At 38.4% G+C, this 15,389-nt stretch overlaps 1 protein-coding gene across 3 annotated transcripts in view; it reads left to right on the forward strand.

Moving 5' to 3' along the window:
* The window catches only part of CTNNA1 (catenin alpha 1), a gene marked incomplete at both ends in the record, with an annotated part of 137,832 nt that overhangs the window by 83,983 nt on the left and 38,460 nt on the right, over positions 1-15,389 (forward strand). For all 3 annotated transcript variants that reach the window (XM_080713162.1, XM_080713163.1, XM_080713164.1), the window contains 2 exons: positions 4,612-4,692; positions 6,455-6,607. In XM_080713162.1, the coding sequence (XP_080569288.1) occupies positions 4,612-4,692; positions 6,455-6,607 (234 nt within the window). The remainder of the gene's footprint in view (positions 1-4,611; positions 4,693-6,454; positions 6,608-15,389) is intronic.

Raw genomic sequence — 15,389 nt, forward strand, 5'->3', positions numbered from 1 at the left:
CCTGAAGAGGACGAATAGTATCTCTTACCGCATTTTTTCTCCCCTGGAAACATGGTGGGACGATGTTTCTTTTGTGTATCTGGGTAAAATATTTTTTATAGGCTCACTTGGAAACCTTTGTCACATCATTTCAAGCCTAAAATGTGCTCTGAGATGCCACCAGCAATTCTTAGGACATATTTTTTCCCTTCCAAGCTGTGGCATATATCATCCCTTCCATATGGCAAGAGTTAGAATGGAGTCAGGTACTTGTAACGAGACCTCCTCTATGATGTGTGCTCACTACTCTGTCTTGACTTTGTGTTCGGGCCATGTATGGTAAAGGATATCACTGAATTCCATGTTGCTCTGAATTATTTTATCTCAGATATTAACTCACTTAAAGAAGAGCTATTTTTAATCTTGCCCATTCCAAAGATACATAATAGATTCAGTAAAGAGTTTGTCTACATAAATAGTAGATTCTACCTACACATGAGAAAGGTGGAGTAGCTTTTTCCTGTTTCTGTTACAGATGAGTTTTTTTTAAAGCCCTTTCACTGTCAGAGTTGTGTTGCGAGAAGCCAGCTCAGCTAATGGCCTTTGCCTCTCCTCAGCTCAGCTGATACTTACTTACTGAAGTGAAGCTCAAACATACCTTTTTCTTAGAAAGTCCTTTTGCTGCTGCTGAGCAGGAATATACATAGCAAAATCAAGCAAACCCAGGCATCCTCTACTCATGGGGTTGGAGCCTCTCAATTAGGTGAGAACTGAGGATTGTTTATTTTAAATTTCCTCACCACTTGAGTAAAATAATTACACAAGTCGAGCATCTCTAACAGCAAAATCCTTTGAAGCACTTCTGGGATACCCAATGTGTACCTTTCAGGGTTGCTCTGTTTTTCTTTCTTTCTTTCTTTCTTTCTTTCTTTCTTTCTTTCTTTCTTTCTTTCTTTCTTTCTTTCTTCTTCTTCTTTTTTTTTTTTTTTTGGTGGTACTGGGGTTCCTGGAAGCCCTTCTTCCTCTGGGCTACACTCCCAGACCTATTTTATATTTTTGAAACAGGGTCTCTTAAGCCAGCGTAGCTGGCTTCGAACCAGCATGATCCTCCTGCCTCTGCCTCCCAAGAGCGGGGATTACAAGCGTGCGCCACCATGCCCTGCAGGGTTGCTTTTCTTAATGCCATGTTTGAGTAATATTGTTTTTGCCTGGATTAAACTATGATTAAAACTTTATAACAACATATCTTTTTGGGAGGGGACTATTGGATATTGAAATCAGAAATATTTTACCTCTGAGCTATATCTCAGCCGGATTTTATTTTTTATTTTGAAACAGAATCTCACTTAAGTTGGGAAGGCTGGTCTCAAACATGTGATCCTCTTGTCTCAGCCTCCTAAGTACTGGGATTACAGGTGTTTGCCACTACACTTGGCACAACTTCAATTTCAGAAGAAATAAAATCTTACTTATCGATCAGTAAGCTTTCTACTTTCACCAAACTCTGTGTTAAGGTCACAAGTGTATGTATATGTAATCATTCGTGTGTGCGTGTGTACACACATATATAAAATAAATAAAATATAATATATAAAAATATATAAAAAATAATATATAAAATATATATAAAATATAATATATAATATATATAAAATATAATATATAATATATATTTTTTATTTTATTTTTTTGTAGTACTGGGGTTCTTGGAAACCCTTCTACGTCCTGGCTACACTCCCAGACCTAGTTTATATTTTTATTTGGAAACAGGGTCTCTTAATCCAGCCAGGCTGTCTTCGAACCAGTGTGATCCTCCTGTCTCTGCCTCCCAAGTGGGATTACAAGCCACCACGCCCAGCATTCCTATTATATTTTAAATGATTGGAACCCTGAACTTGCTTATTCAGACTGTATCTTTTTTTTTTTTAATATAACAAAGGACCTAAAAGTGTTCTGTTTTGTGTAACCTAGAAAGTTTAGTAAATAACTGCTTCTCAACTGCCCATCTTGATTAATGAGGCGTAAACTTCTATCTTCCACAGTAACAAGAAAGACAAACTGACTTTTGGCAACAGTGGAGTAGCAGATTCACATACGGGTGGCATTGTGTCTTAAAATTGATGTTTTGTGTGTGACTATAATTCCCTCAAAAGGCAACTCATGGATATGTTTTTACATAACTTCCGTAATGAAATAAGCCCTTCTGTCCAAATTGAGGGAATTTCTGGACATTCTAGGTAGTAGGGGATTGGACTATATGAGGTCAGTGAGCCTAACCATTGGGTTTTAGATTCCAAATATTTTCTGGAACAAATTATTTGAAATCCTTCCATAATATGGCTAGGAACAATGGCAAACTTTACAGGGTTTACATAGAGAAATTTTCTTGAAGTAAGTATTTGAGAATCTAAGGGCTGTGCTAATTCCAAATTAAAGCATCAATTATGAGTTTAGTTTTATTTTAGATACCTTTGACTTAATCATGGTATTTGATCTTGAGATTGTTAGTAACTAGGCTTCTTAAATTGAGTTCTCTTCTGACTGATAGTCCTAAATAAGTCAACTTATTTCTGTAGGTAGTAATCCTCAGGTGTTTTTTCCCCCCGGTAATCCTGAATCAGTTTTTGTTGAGGGAGACCCCCCCCCCAATTAATATTAGTGGACTGTCTAATTTTATTGGCAGTATAGGAATGTTGGAGAAAAGGTTAAGAAATTAGACCCTGACTAGATTTAATAATGACCATATTAGCATTCATATCAACTTTTAATTTTCCTAAGTCTTCATCTTATGTCCTCACTTCTGCTCTATTCCTTTGTGTGTGTGTGTGTGTGTGTGTGTGTGTGTGTGTGTGTGTGTGCGCGCGCTGGGGATTGAACAACCCAGGGACATTCTACCTCTGAGCTACCCTCCACGTATTTAATTTTTTATTTGGAAAATAGGGTCTCACTAAGTTTCTGAGAGCCTTGCTGATTTTCTCAGGCTGGCTTCAAAGCCACAATAATCTGGTCTCGGCCTCCCAAGAACTGGGATTATAGGTGTGCACTACCATGGCCTGCTTTCTTCTCTTCTTCTATGAATTTATAGAGATGGTAGCCTAGAGATAAGTAGCACTGTCCCACCTAACAAAACATAATTCAGTAATGAGAAATTACATAAAAGGCATAGATAGAGAGGGGGAGGGAGGGAGGGAGGGAGGACGAGCGTGCGCACAAACACACTGCCAGCTTTTCTCCCTCATTCTCACCCATTCATCTGCTGTGCTGGCTCATATATTGACAGCACACCATACCAAAATGTCTTGAGGTCACCCAAAGGGAGAATATTGGGTTAAATTCCCTTTTTCATTTATATCTCTCTTGTGATTACTAGCATGTTTTGTAGTGAAACATACTTTTAATATTCTTAATAATTTGCAGCTTATATCTTACTGGGTATTTCCAGGGGCACAGCACCACCTAGGATAATAAATAATCAGTGTCCCATTTTTTTTAACTATGGGTTTTTTTGTTTTGTTTTGTTTTGTTTTGTTTTGTTTTGTTTGGGTGGGTCTGGAGATGGAACCCAGGGCCATTCGACCTCTGAATTACACCCCATGCCCTATTTTTTATTCTTTATTTTGAAACAGGGTTTTATTTGCGGAGGGCCTAAGTAGCTAAGACTGCCATGAACCACGATCCTCCTGTCTCATCCTGCTGAATGCTGGGATTACAAGTGTGCAGCACCATGCCTGGCTAACTATCATCTATTTTGATTCAGTTTAGAATGTTACCCAAGCAAAGCTCAACTAACCTCTGATCTGAAGAAGTGCTGATTTGCATAACTCCCCAAGAGTAGTCATGGTGTTTGTGAGGGCTACAGTTACATTAAGCTTAGCCTAGAAATTCTAAAAATACAGCAAGTAATTTCACAAAGCATTCTGATTTGAGCTGTATGATACACATTATTAGCTGTGACTAGTCATGGTACATCTTGATTTTAGAATTTGTTTTGCATTGTTTCAGTACCAAAAGCCATCTTTTACCCCTTGACATTCTTTAAATCTCAGAGTTCATCAAAATCAGGTATAATTTATTTTTACTTGCAGTTCAAGACGAGCTGGTTCATTAATGAGACTGTTCTATGCTGAACCTTGAGTTAACTAAAATTTTAATTTTAAAACAAAAGATGTAGCTGGGTATGGTGGCGCACACTTATAATCCTAGTGCTTGAGAAGCTGAGAGAGGAGGATCACAGGTTCAAGGACAACCTCAGCAAAGGACTAAGACTCTCAGCAACCTAGTGAGACTGTTTCAAAACAAAAATAAAAAGGGCTGATGGTGTAGCTGTAGGTAGACTACCCTTGAATTCAATCCCCAATACCACAAAACAAACAAACAAACAAACAAACAAAAGCCTTTTTGTGTCTTGACTTTTCTTAGTTTGGCAAATACGCTTTTCAGTTCAGTTCAATACCAGATAATATGGATCCTATTGGTTGTAAGGGTAGGTTTTTATGAACAAAGCTACACAGGACTTGGGCTAAAAAAGTCATACTATTTTCTCAATGTTAATATGAACACTACATGGCTGTAGACTATCACTAAAGTTTCTGGTGAATTACTAGAATGTGTATCTCTTTACTTTTTATCCAGGCTGGACGCAAAGAAAGAAGTGATGCACTCAACTCCGCAATAGATAAAATGACCAAGAAGACTAGGGACTTGCGTAGACAGGTAAGCCGGGACAATGTACTGATTGCTAAGTTCTTGATTTTGTAGCTCTTATTAAAATCTCCCTCTTTTTAGATGTATTTACTTACTTACTTATTTATTTATTCATTTTTGTGGTACTAGGAGTTGGACCCAGGAGTAGTCTACCTCTGTGCTGTGCTATATCTTCTTCCCTTTATATATATATATTTTTTTTTTTTTCTTCTTTTTTCTTTTCTGTGGTATTGGGGATTGAACCCAGGGGCATTTTACCTTTGAGCTATACCCTCAGCCCTATTTTTTATTCTTTATTTTGAAACGGTCTCACTGAGTTGCAAAGGACCTCACTAAGTAGCTGAGCCTGTCTGCGAACTGCAATCCTCCTGTTTCAGCCTCTCAAATGCTGGGATTACAAGTGTGCGCCACCATGCCCGGCTCCTTTATATTTTTTATTTTGAGGCAAGGCCTGGTTAAATTATCCAGGCTGGCCTCAAACTAGCAATTCTTACAAGTACTCAATCTCCAGAGTAACTGGGATTGCAGGTGTTTGCCACCTCCCCTGACTTAGGCTTTTTTTTTTTTTTAAATTAGAGGAAAGGATAAATTTTAACACACAAAAAAATGACTGTCTCTGTGTTGTTGCTAATAAGCTTTTTAATGGCTAATAAAATTTCATAGGAGCCGGGCGTGGTGGTGCACACTTCTGATCCCAGTACTTGGGAGGCTGAGATAGGAAGGATTGAGGTTCACAGACAGCCTCAGCTACTTAGTGAGGCCTCTGCAACTTAGGGAGATCCGGTTTCAAAAATAAAGAATAAAATGTAGGGCTGGGGATGTATATCCTTGTACATGTGGTAGAGATAGAAATTCCAATACTTACTTGGCCTGCCCCATTTTGATTCCATACTTGCAGTTCCCTTAGATCGTTGCTGGAGATGTGATTCTAGTTAAATACAGTATGTAGAGAAAGATTTAGGGTGCTGAGTTTATCATTTAATGATAAGTAATCCCGTTAACATTTTGGGATCAAATTGAGTTACAGTTTTTAAAGGAGTTAGGGTTAGAATTTATAAAAAAAAAAATACTAAGACGTAAGAAGTTGTAATAATGATGATTAGGACAGTTTCCAAGAATTAGTGGAGAGATATTTTATTGTTCAAGTCTGATACAAAGCAGAATTAAAGACCAACTGTCTTTATTCACTGTCCTTTTGGTGAAGCATTATCTGAAATGTCATAAAGACAGGACTGGGGGTACATAGCCCAGTGGTCAAGTACATGCTTAGCATGTATGAGGTTCTGGAGTCAACCTCTAGCCACCTCCCTTCTCAACACAGTTTATAGAGATATCCTGTTTTAAGGTTTATAGTGTGCTAATCCTCTTAGATAAACTGGAAAGTGCTCCTTTTTTTTCTTTTCATTTAGCCAATTAGACTAATTACATATATTTCAAGGCTATGTGCCAATTTAACCAAGAGCAACTTTCTATTCAGCTTTGTATTATTCCTCTAGGTTGTAAGCTTTAGCTTCGTAATTCCCAAGAAAAAAGGGTATTGTCTTGAAAACTGAGATTCTGTTGCTGAAATACTGTAACTATAGTGTAAACCAGTGTCTTCACAGTTCTGTTTCCTGTGTTGCAGGTTATGTACCTGCATTATTTAACTGAGGGGTCCTCATATAAGTGCAACCAATCTATCATAGGCTTTCACTAGATTTAAAAATACAAGAGAAAAATCATCTAGTTTCTTGATAAAAGTAAAACCAAATTTATACAATTTAATTATTAGCTCCGCAAAGCTGTCATGGACCACGTCTCAGATTCTTTCCTGGAAACCAACGTTCCACTTTTAGTATTGATTGAAGCCGCAAAGAATGGAAATGAGAAAGAAGTTAAGGAGTATGCCCAAGTTTTTCGTGAACATGCCAACAAGTTGATTGAGGTAAGTGTGTTAGTAGTTTCATTAGCTGTAGGTAACTTGGTGAAGCATGGTAAGTTTAATCAGCTAAGTTTTTTAGAGAAATATTGTTTTTTTTTTCTTTCTTTCTCTTTCTTTCTTTCTTTCTTTCTTTCTTTCTTTCTTTCTTTCTTTCTTTCTTTTTATTGGTGCACTGTATTCATACATCATAGTAGGATACATACTTTTGTAGACATACATGCACACTTTCCCAGTCAGCCCCCACCCAATCCCCACCCCATTCTCTCCCTATCCCTCCCTCCCATGCTTGGCTTAGTAGTTGACATATAGTATTATGGCAATTTATCTAAAATTAAAAATGATAATCTCACATAACAGTTTCATTTGTCTGATACCAAGCTTTTGATGACTTAAAGATAACATTTCAATATTTCTTTTTGCTTTCTTTCTTACCAGAGAATATTTTTTTTCTATTTTTTAGGTGAAACTATCATATATTTATATATTTATTTTTCAGAAAAAAAATCTATCCTAATATGGAATATGGACTCTAGGTACCCAAAACGATCTTGAAAAAGAACAAAGCTAGAAGATATATTTTCTGATTTCAAACCATATAAAGCTACAATAATTGAAACAGTGTAGTACTATTCTAAAGGCAGATATATAAACCATTGGAGTTAAATAAAAGCCTAGAGCTAAATTCTTCCCTATATTGTCAAGTTATTTTTGACAAGGTTTCCACGAACATTTGGTGGTGGAAATATTAATCTTTTAACTAAATATTGTTAAAAAATAATAATTACATGGAAAAGAATAAAATTGGACCCTTACCTAATCCCATATACAAATATTAACTCAAAATAGATAATAGACCTAAATATAAATCTTAAGACTATAAATTTTTAGGAGAAAATCTGGGTCATTAAACCTCACAACATTGAAATTGGCAGTGATTTCTTGGTTATGATTTCAATGGCACAGGCAACAGAGGAGTATACAAACTCCCTAAAAAATAAAAAAAAAATTGTATATCCAAAGACAATGTAAACAGAGTTAACAGTTACTAATAGAATGGGATAAAATATTTCTAAATGCTATATCTGAAGGTATATTAATATTCCAACTAGAAATCCTAGAAATTAACAACAATAAAGGCAAACAATACCCTTTAGAGACAGGTAAAAGACTAACATAAATAATGAATCTCCACAGATAACCAATCTTAGTTGTCTGTTGGATGGAAAATCATGTTTCTCTAGTTCTGGAGTGTGTTACCTATTTCTTCTTTGTAGTTAATCTCTTTGAGTATTTTCTCTAGTGCTGGTTTTGAAGACATAAATTCCTTCAGTTTCTGTTTGTCATGGAAGCTTCTTATTTCTCCATCTAATTTGATAGAAAGTTTTGCTGGGCAGGAAATTTTTGGCTGGAAGCTGTTTTCTTTCAGAGTTTGGAATATGTTACTCCAAGCCCTTCTAGCTCTCATGACTTGGTTTGGGAAGTCTGGAGTGATTCTAATTGGTTTGCCTCTGAATGTCACTTGGCCCTTTGCTTTTGTTGCCTTTAAGATTCTCTGCTTGGCTTCCACATTGGTCATTTTGACAATTATGTGGCGTGGGGATCCTCTTCTTCGATCCTGTCTAAAGGGAGTTCTATAAGTTTCCTGGACCTGTGTATCGACCTCTTGCTCTATGTCTGGAAAATTTTCTGCTATTACTTCCTTGAAGAGATTGTTGATCCCTTTGGTTTCACTTTCTTTTCCCTCCTCTATTCCAATTATTCTTAGGTTAGCTCTCTTAAAATGGGCCCATATTTCTTCAATATCAGATTCCTGCTGTTGGATATTTTTTTCTAGATTAGAAACTATGAGTTCATTTTTGGATTGCTCATCTTCTAAGAGCGAGATTCTGTTCTCCATGTGTTCTAATCGGTTGTTTGTGCTTTGAATTGAGGCCTTTACTTCATTAATTGCATCCTTTATCTCTTTTTGGCTCTCTCTGAGTTCTTTTCGAAGCACCTCTATTATTTCTACAGTTATTTTCCTGATTTGATCTTCTAGAAATCTCTGATTTTCAGTTTTATCGGGTTCTGATGTTGTGGGGTTGTGGGCATTCATTGCTCCAGTGTTATTCCTCTTTCCCATGATTTTGGATGTTTGTGCCTTCTCTGGGTTCTTCCCTTGGGTCACTATGACTTCACTTAAGGTGTTCTGGATCTCGAGTCAGTAGTATCTCAGACCCCACTACTCCTTTACTGGGTTGTATCACAGAGTCTCCGACCCAGAGAGTCGATAGAGGCTGCTTTAGACTGTGGGGGGTGCCAGGTTGCACGTTCTCCTATGGTGTGATATCTCTGCCACCGCCCCTCCCCCACTGGGTCAAGTCCCAGGGAGTACAGTACTGGGATTTCTCCTCCGTGGCCCGCAATTTGACTCACTGTTCTTGAGTACGCAGATGTAGCTGTACTGGCCTCGCTGAATTCGGTGCTGCTGCCGCCGGTGGCAATGTGGTGCCGCTGCTACGCCCTCGGCTGTGGGGCTGGTGTTTTTCTTCTTGGTTTTGATTTCCACTCTGAATCCCTGCAGCTTGTGCTGAGTTCGGCCACTGGGAGCTTTAGATGCTCTCTGCGCGGAGAAATCCCGCCTGGCTGTTCCGCAGTGGCTCGCCTCGGCTTGCTGTAGCCGTCCCGTGAATTCGCCTGTGCCGCCGGCAGTATGGCGCTGCTGCCGCGTCTGCCGCGTCCTTGGGCGTGAGGCCGGTTATCTCCTCTGTGGCTCTGTTCTCAGTCCGCTTTCTCTCTGGAGCCTGGTGATTTTTTGTTTCACTGGTGATGGTGTTTTCTGGCTATGAAAGGCGCTGATTTTGTGGTAATGGAGATTGGTTTTTAGCGGGGCTCTTAAGCCCCACTTTTCTCGGTCGCCATCTTCCCGGAAGTGTCGAGAAACATTGTTTAAAACATGGTTTAATCAGCTAAGTTTTTTAAGGGTTCACCTAATATACAACATACTTAAAATAATAGACTTATTATAAGTGAACATCAACCTAAAACTATCATTCTTGTCAGTATTTTGTTAATTATGTAGATATTATGATAAATTATGTTAAACCTAACATCATAATTAAGATCGTGATACTAAACTAAAAAATATAGGAAGTGACGACAGCCAAGAGCTGGAGCTCTATCTTGGCTTGCATCCTGGGAAGCTACCTAATCCCTCTCAAGTTTTATTCCTTGTCTATAAAATAAGAATACTAAGCCAGGTGTGGTGTTGCACACCTGTAATCATAGTACTTGGGAGGCTAAGACAGGAGGATTGCAGGTTTGAGGATAGTCTAAGCACGTAGTGAGACTCTTATCTAGCAAGACCCTATTTTAAAATAAAAATAAAATGGGGCTGGGGGTTTAGCTCAGAGGCAGAATGCCCCTGGGTTCAATCCCCAGTGCCACAAAAATAAAATAAAAATAAAATGAGAATACTAATGATACCCACCTGGGTTATTTTGAGGATGAAAAGATTTAATATGTATGTCAAGTGCTTAGCCTTATGCCTGAGGCATAGATTCAGATCATCTTCTGTTTTTAAAGTGAAGAAAATAAACCCTGCCTGACATGAGGCTATTTAGGCTTATTTACATAGTAAAAATTTGTATGACTAGTGTGGTGGTGCATGTTTGTAATCCCAGTACTTGGGAGGCAAATTTGTATGAAAGTGGTTGGTTTGTAGGATAACAAGAAGAAAAGGGAATTACCATTAAAATTTCAGGTAAGGCTTGCTCTTCTTATCTTTTGCTAACTGAAGTTGTTATTGTTTAGTTTATTTATTACTGCTATATTTGGGAAATGTAAAACACAGTAAACTTATAACCCAGGTTATTTGATTTGGTAAACTTAATACAAAATACTTAATATTTGTAAAGATATTCCATAGACTAATTTAAGTGTTATTCTGACCTGAATTAATTATGTACAGAATACATAGGTTAGTTTGCTCTTTGGGTTATTGAGTCTGGCATTTGGAACTATAGTTATAGACTTTCACTTATACCTCCATTAAGTATAATCTTGTTCATAATGGTCACATGACAGTATGAGATATAATGTCTAAATATATAAAGATTGTATTTGGGAAGGCAGTCTCCTGTAGGTAGCTTATGTATTCCAAAGTTTGACTGAGTAACAGGAATCAAGGACACTGCCAGCCCAATGTCTTGAGGATTAGCGTGGTTATGAGCTTAGTGTGTCAGCTGAAGAAAAGGCAGCCTTTATTTTTACTAGAGTTGGAGGGCTCTTTATATAAGGACTAGTTGCCTTATCCTCATCCTCCCCAGAGAGCCTAGCAGAGCTGAAGCTTGCTGAGCACTGACTATATACCAGTACTGTTGTGTATTTTTCACAACAATGTTTCTCTGATAAGGAAACTCGAGGCTTTGAAAGGTTAAGTACTTAACCCAAGTTCACTTGAGCCGCATCTTTTTGACAGTGAGGGTTGTACAACCAAACTCACTGGCTTAGTGGACAACCTAATACCAACTGAGAAACATTGAGTGGGGTGTTTATTAGTAGCTTTCCCCAAGTGTATACATTTTATTTCATTCTGCACATCCCTTACAGATTAGAGTGTGGTATTCCGGTCACGACTCAGCTCTAACTCTTTCTCCCCTCTTTCCCTTTCCACACCCTTTACCCCCATCATTACCTGACACAAGGCTTTTCATTGCCTGAGGCATAACCATAGGCCAGTAAATCACATTTATGTTAATAGAGCCAGCAAGATATATAATTGCATATGTCCATGAAAAGAAAATGAGTTTCTAAAGTGGTACAGAAGCTTCAAATTCTTGACTCAAGACAAAGCTTTATTCTTCAGTGACAGGGCTTCTCCTCCCAGTACCAGTTTTGTATTGTAATGAAATACTTTAAACTAGTCAGACTTGTTTTAGCAAAGTTAAAATACTTCAGTGTGAGTGTTTTGTTCTTGATTTAATTTCTTTCTGTTAGTTCCCTCCTAATTAGAATAAATGTCTACAGGCCAACTTTGGTTAGAGGGCCTATTTTCTCTGGGGGTCTAGGTAAAGTAAGAATGCTGTCTAAAAGCTAGACTTGGCTGGCAGGAAAGGAAAGGCTTACATTCTGCAGACTCTGAGAGCCATGCCAGATGTATTTGAGAGGAATGATCCTCCTAAAATACCATACTACAGTTCTGACAACATCAAGAATTAGTACAGACTCACAGGTCAAGGCTATGGTCTCCAGAAAGCTGTATACAGCTTGCCTCCTAATCTCCAGATGCCAGCTGTATATTTGGGGGTCTCCAGGCCACTTCCATTCTGACCAACTGGCTACAAAACTGAGGAGTTCCCATGACCCACCTCAAGTTTGATAACTCACTTGAACAGCTCATAGAACATTCTCTTTTAAAGGACCAGCCAAATGAAGACACAGATAGAGTCTGGAAAGTATCAAACACAAAGCTGTGCTCCTTCTTAGTGGAATTGGGTCATATTACCCTCTGACACCTCCATGGATATGTCAGCCAGGTCACTCCACTGAGTTTCAGTGTTCAGAGTTTTAATTGGGGTTCCATTATTTAGGCAGAATTGATTGAATAATGTTTTAGTGGAACTTATTCTCTAGTTCTTCTCTCCTCCAGATGCAGCTGACCTCAAAGTCCTAATTATCCAATCACATGTTGGCCCCCTTACCTGAATTATCTCATTAGCATACACCATCAAGGCTTGCCATGAATAACTGAGACAGTCCTAGAATTTCAATAATTTAGAGGCTTTTTACCAAAATCCAAATAAATCACTCAATACACCACTTCCCTTGAAGGTATGTGGAATGCAAGGTAGTCTGGGTGTAGAGTCAAGCTACCTGAAAACTATACAACCCATAACACGAAGAGATAAAACAGGTTTGTTTTCTGCAACTTTATGTAGATCCTTTTGTATTACCTATTTATTTGCCATTTTTCTTACTTGGCACTATCTACTTTGATTTTTGTTTTTTTCTAGAGTTTCTTCCCTTTAACAGTTAAGTTTTCTGTTCTCTCCGGAGAATCACCTGCATCTCTTTACAGCAGTGAGTTATTCTTTCTCGTGGTATCATAGGTTGTCATCATTGTCTAGATCTCTTACTGTATAGCATTTTTTGCTTATTCTGTGATACTCGGGATGGATCTCAGGCGCACTCTACCACTGAGCTATACCCCAGGGTTTGAATGATTTGCCCAGGCTGGCCTCAAACTTGCGATCCTCCTGCCTCAGTGTCCTACGTCACTGGAAATACCAGCCTGTACCACCAGCCTGCTCTGTGTAGCATTTCACACAGCTTTTCGTGAACTCGTTCTGTTTTAGAAAGCTCACCCCCTCCAGAGGCAGCACTAATAGTCTCTTGCCGTTAGGAGAGAGGAGCCACAGACTCCTGAAATCTCCCCATTCATCTTTTTGCTGCTACTCATATGTGAATTGAGAAGCGCTTTGACTCTAAAATATCTACCTTCATATTTTAATATGTGGTATGGAAGAATGTAAAATAGCTCATTAATATTTGCTATTGGTTACATATTAAAATCACAACATTTTGGGGTTAAATAAAATATTGTTAATTTTACCTTTTTAGTTTTTTGGCATGGCTAAAAAAAATTCACAAGCCCTAATGTAGTTCACATTATGTTTCTGTTGGACAGTGCTAGTCCAGGTAATTTCCTCAGGCCTTTAAGAGGCTCTCCTCACACAGCTCTTCCCTGAATGTTCTCCACTCAAGGTCCAGTCCTCACTGAACACCCCCACCCCCCAAAGACAGCAGGCAAGAGGAGCAGTAGCCAAGGCCTCCGTCATTCCAGAGGGAGACTCGCCCTTGTGTCTCGGATGGCTTGAGCTTTGGGGCCGCATCCACTCTCTGATTCCCCCAAGTTCCCAGAACAGGTTTTGCCTGCAGAGGTGCTGTAGCTCAGTGCATTGTCCGTCCATTCCTGGCAGGGTGTTGTGGGCAGGTGTGGTTTTGACACTCATCCAGTATGGACAGTTTATAGATAAGCTAGTGTTCTGTCAGAATTACTGGCTGACATTGTTCTTCATATTACTATCTGCACCTTCTAAAACTGTTGTTTTCTTTTTAGATAAGTATATATTTTCTCCTTTTATCTAACCTGATGTTTAAAAATGTCTTTCTGCTTACCAGCATAGCTCATTCTCTTGATTAGACTAATTCTTATAGTTATCTTTGAAACCAGTAACTCATTTCTTTATTGCTTCTTTATTACTGCTCTGGAGGTTGAGACCAGGGGCACTCTACTACTGGGCCACATCCCCCTGCCTTCCTTACTTTTTATTTTGAGACAAGGTCTCACTGAGTTTCCCAGGCTGGCCTTGAAACTGTGATCCTCCTATTTTAATCTCCTATATTCCAGGTGTGTGCCATCCTGCCCACCTAAGAATTTATTTTCATTTTGCTCTTCAGATCATCCAGATAGAACATGAATACACTATTCCTCTCATGCCCTTTTTCATATCTACCCTAATCACCCTATAAAAATGAGATGACTATAGGAAGCTAGCAGCTTCTTTGTGGATGCTAATTGCCTATCCTCTTCCTAGAGCAAATTCAGTTACTATACCATTTAGTAATTTCATATCATTAGAACCTAGAAAATGGGAAACAAATTTAAAAGGTTGGAAGAGATTTTGTGCTTTGCAAAGTGAGACAGTCCAGCTAATTAAGAAGTTACTTATCAGTGTTGGCTTAAGTTTGATGATTTTGAGTTTGCTTTGTATTACAGTTTAACTTTAAAAAGTTATCCTGTGAATATTTGTGTTGCTGTACATCATACAGCTAGCTTCTGTAGTGAGATGACATCTTTTCATCTAATTCTTGAGATATATATGGTCTAAATTACTGGGTGTTAGAAAATGTATTCTTAGCTGGGTATAGTGGCTCACGCTTGTAATCCCAGGATGTGGGAGGTTGAGACAGGAGGTTGTGCAGGTTCAAAGCCAGCCTCAGCTACTTAGTGAGGCTCTCAGCAACTTAGTGAGACTCTATTTCCAAATAAAATATAAAATAGGTCTGGGAGTGTAGGCTGGAGGTAGAAAGCCTCTGTGTTCCACCCCCAGTACCACCAAAAAAAATAAATAAATAAATAAATAAAAATTCAGGTGTGGTATACAACTCTAATCCTAGTACTTGGGAGGCTGAGACTGGAGGATCTCAGGCTTGAGTAACTTACTGTAACTGTAACTTAGTGAGAATTCACTAAGTCACTGTAACTTAGTAAGAACCTCAGCAGCTTAGTGAGATTCTTTTTCAAAATAAAAACTAAAAGTGCTGGGTATGTAGCTCAGAAGTAGAATGTCCCTGGGTTCAGTCCCCTGTACAAAAATGAGAAAAAGAAAGTACACTTTTAAACACTGAAGCAAAACCAGATTTCTTCTCAGAACCATGTGGGAGATGCTGTATGATTGCTGCATTAGGAATTTAGAGCCACACAAAACTCTTACCAGCCAGGGTGTGCCTAGGGTTGTCTATGGCAACGCTTAGACCCATTTAGCTTATTTATTGGAGAAATTGCAAGAGTCTCTGAAAGCATCCCTGTGTCACATGGCCCTGGGGAGGGGGGGCACAAAAGTACCAATTTAGATTAGGTGCAGTTTCAGGAAACTGCCATTTTAAAATACAGCTTTGAGAAAACCTATAAAAGAAGTATAATTTTATTTTAACAAATTTAGGAAATTTTTAAAAAGCACAAAGAAAACACTTTGGAATAGATTTACATAGTTATGTATATAGTTGAGTTTTTACACAGAAT

Source organism: Muscardinus avellanarius (assembly GCF_963383645.1).
Source record: "Muscardinus avellanarius genome assembly, chromosome: 1".
Taxonomy (NCBI): Eukaryota; Metazoa; Chordata; class Mammalia; order Rodentia; family Gliridae; genus Muscardinus; species Muscardinus avellanarius.